The sequence below is a fragment of the Nannospalax galili genome, unplaced genomic scaffold, assembly GCF_000622305.1.
Source record: "Nannospalax galili isolate Female #2095 unplaced genomic scaffold, S.galili_v1.0 scaffold381, whole genome shotgun sequence".
NCBI classification, from domain to species: Eukaryota; Metazoa; Chordata; class Mammalia; order Rodentia; family Spalacidae; genus Nannospalax; species Nannospalax galili.
This window is the reverse complement of record NW_008347312.1, coordinates 1886078-1894571: the sequence shown is the minus strand read 5'-3', so window position 1 is coordinate 1894571 and position 8494 is coordinate 1886078. Positions and strand designations below refer to the sequence as shown.

Sequence of the window (8494 nt, the reverse complement as noted above, 5' to 3'; positions counted from 1 at the left end):
CTATCCAGGGACTTACAGAATGCCTTATCCACCGTCATGGTATTCCACACAGCATCGCTTCTGAGCAGGGAACTCACTTCACAGCCAAAGAAGTGCGGCAGTGGGCCCATGGTCATGGAATCCATTGGTCTTACCATGTTCCCCACCATCCTGAAGCAGCTGGCTTGATAGAACGATGGAATGGTCTCTTAAAGACGCAGTTACAGCGCCAATTAGGTGGCAATAGCCTGGAGGGCTGGGGCAGGGTCCTCCAGAAGGCAGTGTATGCTTTGAATCAGCGTCCAGTATATGGTACAGTTTCTCCTATAGCCAGGATTCATGGGTCCAGGAATCAAGGGGTGGAAGTGGGAATGATTCCACTCACTATCACCCCTGGTGACCCTCTTCGAAAATTTTTGCTTCCTGTACCCTCAACTTTGCACTCTACTGGCTTGGATGTTTTGGTTCCAGAAGAGGGAGTGCTTCTGCCAGGAGAGACAATAACCATTCCATTGAACTGGAAACTAAGACTTCCCCCTGGACACTTTGGGCTTCTGATGCCCTTAAGTCTGGTCAAAGTGCTGAAAACAGTGACTGCTGTGTGCACAGCCTTAAATGGTGTATCTTCATTACCTCCTCCAAGGCTTAGGAAACATTGTGGAAGAAGGGGTAGAGAGAATATGAGCTGGAGGGTGGACAGAAGTGCTGCGCAACATTGTCTGCTGGATGTGGTGTGACAGTTGCATGTGACAGTTGCACATGACAGTTGGGTCTGTTCACCCTAGAGCCCAAAGTCTCCAAGTCCCTCCCTCTGCCCAGCATGGAGGAGGACAGATGTCAAGGATGAAAGCAGCAGCCTGAGACCATTCTCAACAAACTACATTTATTCACTGTAACTCACTAACCTCTAAAGTGATACATACATCCTCTACTCCCTTTCTACCACCCTCATTGCCTCCACCTTTCATCCCCACCCTGAGAACTAGCTGGATTAGCCTTAAATGAGCAGGAACCTTTGACTTTGGGGGTGCAGGATAGAGGCAGGGTCTCTGAAAGGCCTGGTCTTGAGGGGTGGCATCCTACAGGTGGCTCAGTGCCTCTTCTTTCTTTTGCTCTTCCGGGTGCCTAGTGACTCACGTTTCCTCTTCTGAGACTCTGATGGGCAAGCCAGCTCAAGGGCTGGGGACACTTTAGACACTTCGGAATTGGGCCTTGGGCTGGACATCTTAATTACAGGAGCCAAGCCTCCAATGACAGCTTGGGTTTTTGACTTGGGAGAGGGTGGGGGATCAGGGCTAAGACCCCTTCTCTGAGGGCTGGGGGACACCTACAGGGTCAGAAAGACCTGAATGGGGTCCCAAGCTGTGAGACAGTCTCCAGGGTTCCAGCTGGAGTGAGGAGGACAGGAGGAAGGATAGACTGGGGAGCTCCTCTCTAACCTTATTGTTCATGCCCACTGACTCAGGTGGCTCCCCAGTAGGAGAGGCCCCTCTGAGACCCAGGTCTTGGGTGTGGCTCCCATGGCCACAGGGAGCAGCAGTAGGTTGAGTGTCTCCCAGTGAGGGTGACCATTGATTCACAGGGAAGATGTAGGGAGCCATGGGCCCCCTGCCCGGAAATAGTAACTATTGTCTGCTTCAACCTTGTAAATTTCTTCATCCTGTAAAAACATCCTGGTTCGTGGTCTGTCTGTGGAAGGTGTGGTAAACAGCGGAACTTACCCGCCCATCTTCTTCTGCCCTCTGCTTCCCTATAAAAGCTTTGTACAAACGTTCAATAAAGAGAAGAGACTTGAAAGTGGAGTGAACCTCATCTTGGCGTCCGTGTTGTCCTTTCCTCGGCTCTGCTGGTCAGAGTCGTAGCTTGCGGCATCCAGTAACCTGGTTAAAGAAAAGAGTCAATGTAAGAAAGAAGAGTTTCAGAAATTCATAAAGGCAAGAACAGAACAGCTAAACAGTGCCAAGGAAAGGGCAGGTGTCCATGAGAAAGAAGCCAAGCTAAGCACAGCTCCAGACACGAAGCTTCCTGGCAGAGAGGAGGGGAAGCAAAGGCCCCATGGAAAAGGTCAGCCTGGCGGTACTGGTAAAGAGACTGGACGTTCAGAATGGCATGGATCTGCTGGAGACTTGACCCAGATCCAGGCCTTTTCAATAGTAATCATGCAGTTTCAGTTCCTGATTTTACAAGATGCTGATTGTGATGGAAGGTCCATCCCCAAAGTCCTTCAAGCTTGCTTGTAAATAACTAGTTACCTAACAGCTCAGTCTGGCCTGGAACTTACTTTGTATCCCAGGCTGGTCTCGAATTCATACTCTCCTGCCTCCTGAGTGTTCAGATTACCAATATGCACCCTGTTGCTAATCTGTTTTAATATATGCGATAGAGTTATCAGTAATCCCTTAATTACTTTTCAAGATCTCATTTATTTTTAGCCACTCTTAGGCTTTAGCTTCTTCTGCTGTTTAGTGTCTTAGGAAAAGTTCTATAAGCCCTGTCCATTCCCTTTTAATTTTTCAAAGTTTATTGTTGCATTTTTTAAAGTTTTCGCATTATCTTGAGTTGCCTTCTGTCTTAGGTCTAGGTAGTAAAGTAATTTCTCTGCTGAATGCCCTAACATATCTTTTTTTTTGTCTTTCTGAGACAGGGTCTCCCTGTAGCCCCAGCTGGAACTCACTGTGTAGACCAGGCTAGCCTTGAAATCACAGAGATCTGCCTGCCTCTGCCTTCCAAGTGCTGGAATTAAAGGTGTGTGCCACCACGCCCGGCCTTAATGATCGATTATAGCATGTCAGTCCACCTTCCTACTTGGTGGATACTTTCCCGTCTTTGCTCTGCCGGCCCTTCTCTGATCCCCCTTTGCTGTCTCTAGTCTCTGTCTTCTCTGCTCCCCACCTTAATTTCTGCAGTGAACTACTCGTTACTCTTGAATATGAAAGCTGAGGTGATCTGAGAAAGTTCCTTGGAAATTACTCAGACATCTGTAAAATTGTGCCCAGTTTAGAAGTCATGAAGCCACTAAGTTCAGGACAGATTCCTAAAGGGTATCCACATGCATGATTCGTTGTTAAGTTTAAGAGAAATGTTACTGATTCAAGAATTTCATACAATGAATTTTGATCATATTCAGACCTCTCCCCATCTCCACCCTAACCCTGCCACCCCTCATCCCTAACTTTGTCTTCTATTAGCAAATGAAAAGCCCCATTTGTTTTACATAACACATCTGAGCTGGGTGCCAAGGAAACCACACCTCATCAGTGTCAGTGATCTACAATTCTTACACAGAGGTGTGCCAACATGAGGGCCCACTCCCTTTGCTTTGTACGTGGTTTTGAGCCAGGATGTGCCCAGGATTCTTGGGATGGGATTTCGCTTTGATTTCTGTTACACACTGCTTAGGAACGTTGAGTAGGAATTTCTTTTTTCTCAGCAGTCAGAGATGCTTGGTTTTCCTCATCAGAGTTAGTTGTTCACAGCCTTTGCATGCAGGTTACACTTTGGCTGTTTCTGGGCCTCACTCAGCACAATGACCCCACTGTGGACCAAGGCATTCTCTAACAGGTTGATTCCCTTCAGGGTTTCATTGTGGGTAAAAACAGAAGCTGGGTCCCCATAGCAGGCAGCAATTAGCTCATAGGCCTCCAATGCAAGATTCTCTGAGTAGCATCTGGGAGATTTCACAGCTTCACTATGACAGCTTTACACCAATGTCCTTTAGTTTGTTTTCTGGAATCTGTAGACTTCTCAGATTCCTAATGTTGTTGAGGACTGCAGCCAGGTCTTGACAGCCACTGGATGATGGTGATGGTGATGGTTGGCAGACCATGGTTGCCACCGGGGCTCAGATGTATGATTCTTGTCTTGAAAATATAGGCTATAATATCCAAGGAATTATCTGGGGAATCTGAAGATAAGATGTAGAAAACGAAAGAAAGAGAATTCTGGACCAGCCAGAAAAGTTTCTGAATTTCCCAGTGCTTATTAAGGAGCTCACAAAGGTAACACCATTCATTGGCTGTCGCATTCTGGCTTCAGACCTGTGTGAGAGAATGCTGGTGGTGTCACAGTAGTTCTTCAGGATCTATGTGTATTCTTCCAGTAGCATTCTGTGACACTATCTGAGGGAGTGGTCACTTGGTCTAAGACATTTATTGTATATGGCCTGTGAATATCCCTTAATGAGTTGTGTTTTATGGGGTTTTCTTTAGATCTGCTTTAAGCATCCACTGATTCTGGCTGTGAAAAGTATCTCCCTTGCAGTACAAGAGCAGGAGTGCTTTGGATTGCTTAGATTTAATGGGGCAGGTAAAACAACTACTTTCCAAATTTTGACTGGCGAAAGGACTCCTACCTCTGGGGATGTGTTCATAGATGTCATTAGCATCACCAAAAATATCCTAAAGGTAAGATTGTATTTCCAGATAAGATGTGAGCAAGTGTGATGGCTCTGAGGCACATGGCAACTGTGACTGGCACAGACGCTGATGCTAGTGGCATTTTCTGTTGATTCTGGAGAAAGAGAGAGTGAAGCCGTAAGAGCAAAACCCATGACTAGGTTATCTTCGGTGGTTTTTGAAACTGTTGGTGTGAAAGGTGAGCTCTCTCCACAGTGTACCAAACATGTATCAGACAAGGGGCTGTACAGGTGTAAGGAAGCAAGACAAAGATGACCAGCAATCCAGCTGCAGCTAGAGCTTTGATCCATATTACTGAGAGGTCTGAAGCAGAATGGCCTTACAAAGTGGTAGCAAATCAAAGCAAGACCACAGCCTCTGTATCCCTGTACCAGCTCATGACTGGCTGCACATACCATCCAAAAAGAAGGGTAGCTTTAGGAAGAAGTCAAGTATGGGTGAGATTTCAAGAAAAAGAGAATGACCAATGTTCCCAGTGCCAGGAAAGACCATGCAAGTTGAAGCTGGATACTGTGCATTTGATTTAGTTCATAGACTTTAAATGATGAGGGTAGCAGGGACGGCTGCAGAGGGTCACTCGGGTGTGGGTAATGGAAGCTGCATGGGGGAACTGGTGTAATTCTTCCTTCTTTCTACACATGGGCCCCTGTCATCATGAATTCAAGTTGACAGCAGAGTTTCAGGAGTCTGCAGATTGTAGGATAAACAGCAGACTACTGGTCAGAAGTGAAGCTAAGAATGGGAAGGAAGTTAGCTATGATAAAAAGAGAAAGAGCAGAATAAACTCTTTTGTGAAGAGACCAATTTCATATGGTGAATAATCCAATCACACGTTGAAGAAATAAAAGAAGGGGTGATGGATGGTATAAAAAAGTGAGTGCCTCCTTCCAGGTGGTCCTCACAGGGGAGACAGTCTATATAAGTAGTATCTATACCACTTATCAAATCCCTTTGAGGGGATGGAAGGGTGGGGTAAGCAGCCCCATCCCCTGACCATTAGGGATGGAAGAAATGATTGAGTGAATTTGTCACCAAGGAGCAAAACCTGAATTGAGAAGCAGAGTCACAGTCAGATAAAGTATCGAATTTAAAAGGAAACTAGGCACACGAGCAAAAGAGAAGGTTTTGCAGTGACTGGTTCTGAGTTTGCAAAGTCTGAAGGAACTTTATTCAGGCCTCAGAGAATCTTTCAAGTTTGCTGTTCTAAAATGTCTCTCACAATTTATGTGACAGGTGGTAATATTTCATTTACTTGGCCTTTAATTTTTTTCTGTGTATCTTTTTATTGTGTGGCAATAAACAATGTAAGATTTACCATTGAATGCATTTCTGAGTGTATAATTCTATAATCCAGTGACATTGTGGATCTATTACCACTATCTCTAGAATTATTTCAATATTCTAAACTGACAGACAATCTGTACCCATTAAACAGTAACTCTTCCTTCCCACATTCACACCCTGGTAACCACTGCTCTACTTTCTGTCTGTATGACTTTGACTATGTGTTAGACACCGCATATAAGTAGAATCACATAATCTTCCTTTTTTCCTGATGCATTTTACCAATTACATTGACTTCAGGGCTTATCTTTGTGTTCTATTTCACTCCATTGTGTGAATACAGAACATTTTGTACACCTGTTCATCTACTGAACATCTTAGTTATTGTCACTGTTTGGCTACCATAAATAATGATGCTATAAACATTGCTCTGAAATTCTCTGATCAGCTTCCTATGTAAGAGTGAAACCACAGAGGACAAGTCAGCCTTCGGGTTGCAACAGCAAGAGGTTTATTTAGTACACAGGTACCTGTGGGCACAAAGTCTCCTCGGGGGACTTGCGCGCCTCAGGTCGGGTTTGTGGAACTTTTATAGAGCAGAAGCGGGATACAGAAGCAGAAACGCGGTTATTGGTTAGTTTAAACTATTACAAAATGCTACAGGGAGAGCGGGGAGCTTACTTATCACTAAGCCAGATGTCTCAACCATAAAACTTATTTATCAGTGAGTTGGAGATGTCTCGGCCATGAAACTTACTTATCAGTAAGCCAGATGTCCTGGCCATAAAACTTACTTATCGGCAAGCCAGATGTCTCGGCCATAAAACTTACTTATCAGTAAGTTGGAATTCTTGACCAGTACGCGACCTGCCTGAGAGACTTCATGGCTCCTGACTTTTATTTTTTCAAAATAATTCAGCAAAACATCAAGCAAATGCGTAAGAACTAGCAAGCCCTTTTCTATTGATAGCCTTTCTCGTATGAATTGAGTCAACCGGTTGAAAATGCAGGGGCCTATTGTCAAGATTAAGAGTAGGGAAACCAGGGGCCCAATAAGAGGTAGAAGATAAGGCAGAATTCCGTTCCACATGCCCCACATGGGGTTAGCAAAAAGCTCTTGGTGCCTTTTTTCTAGCTCTTCTTGGTGTTTTTTAATCCGATCGCTGACGATCCCGGACTTGTTGGTATAAAAATAGCATTTTTCCTGTAAAGCTAAACAGATACCTCCCTTGTCTGCTGTTAGTAGATCAAGTCCCCGTCTATTTTGTAGGACAACCTCGGCTAGTGAGTCTACCTGGTCCTGAAGATCTTGTACAGACCGATAGACCATATTAACATCATCAATTAACTGCTGAGATAATTTGTTGTAGGTGTCTATTGCCACTCCTACACCAGCTGAGCCAGTAGCGAGTGCTCCTGAGATACCCAGTCCAATAATCAATGGAATAAATTGGACCGCTCGTTTGTGCCTAGGAACGAATGTGTCAAAGCTAGGCAAAGGCACAGGCTCATCTCCTGGAATTATGTCTATGTCTGGCAAAAGCAATGCGGGGGCACATGAACCAGTCCAATTAGTGGGTAAATAAGGATAGGCCATGTTATTTCCACATACATAAATTCTTCCCCCACCCCCAAACAGCCTGTCTGAGAGGTGTTGACGAACCTAGAGCAGGTAGTAAACATAGCTAATCCAAGATCTACATCAAAGGAATTATTTTGAAAAGGATTAAAAAGACAAACAGATGTATTGAAGTAACAGGGTAGGACCTTAAAAGGCATGGAATAGCTACAGTTATCTGGAGAGGGGAGTATGTTAGACTCATTGTTTAAAGGTATAACTAGAGGCCATGAAGTTATTGGAGGAGCCATCAGTGAATACCAAATGTGCTTTAGGTATGGGGTCTCTTTTAGTTACTTTAGGAAATATAACAGGGACTGGGCTTTTGTTAAAGAATTGGACCAATTTATTTTGGGGATAATGATTATCTAATTTTCCCTGAAATGTAACACTATTAATAACCCACTCATCGAGGTGTCTGTTAAGCCAGGAAACCTGGGAAGGGCTGTAGGGAAGTATTATAACATCTGGTTCCTTCCCAAACAGTTTGCAGGATTGTTCCCTGCCAAGCTGAAGAATTTTCACTACCAATGAAGGATAAGTGGGAAGGACCTTGTTGGTTGTAGAAGGTAGATGTACCCAATAAAGAGGATTGCCTCCTTGCCAGAAGACAGCAGTGGGAAAAAGGGGGGTGGCGAAAACTATGAGAAGCAATTGCTTAGTGGGAGAAAAATAATCAATAGTTTGTTGAGAAATGGCCTCCTCCACTAGGGCAAGAGCCTTAGAAGCCTCTGGTGTAAATTGACGGGGAGAGGTGGGGTCAGCACTTCCCTTGAGTATATCAAAGAGTGGTTTTAATTCTCCTGTGGTTAATTTTAAATAAGGCCGGAGCCAATTAATATCTCCTAAAAGGCGTTGGAAATCATTAAGTGTTTGGAGGGAATTTTTCTGAAGTTGTATTTTTTGAGAAACTATTTTATGAGGGAAAAGCTCGAAACCCAAAAAGAGCTGGGGAGGATTTAGTTGAATTTTATCTGGGGCGACTTGGAGACCCTGTTGGTGAAAGGCATGAATTAACTGCTGAGCAGCTGAGTATACTAGTTTAAGCTCGGGTCCTGCTAAGAGAACATCATCCATGTAATGGATAATATAAAGGGATGGGTATTGGAGCCAGAAAGGATCAACAATTTGAGCAACAAATTTTTGGCAAAGAGTGGGGCTATTAGCCATGCCTTGAGGTAGTACCCTCCATTGAAAA

The 8494-nt window shown here is 44.3% G+C and overlaps 1 protein-coding gene across 1 annotated transcript in view; it reads left to right on the top strand.

The window, feature by feature from the left end:
• LOC103742790 (ATP-binding cassette sub-family A member 3-like) overlaps window positions 1-8494 on the top strand; it is a 191249-nt gene that overhangs the window by 164487 nt on the left and 18268 nt on the right. Inside the window, 3 exon segments of the mRNA XM_008843893.1 lie at window positions 3853-3889; window positions 3892-3977; window positions 4188-4382. Coding sequence (XP_008842115.1) covers window positions 3853-3889; window positions 3892-3977; window positions 4188-4382 — 318 coding nt within the window.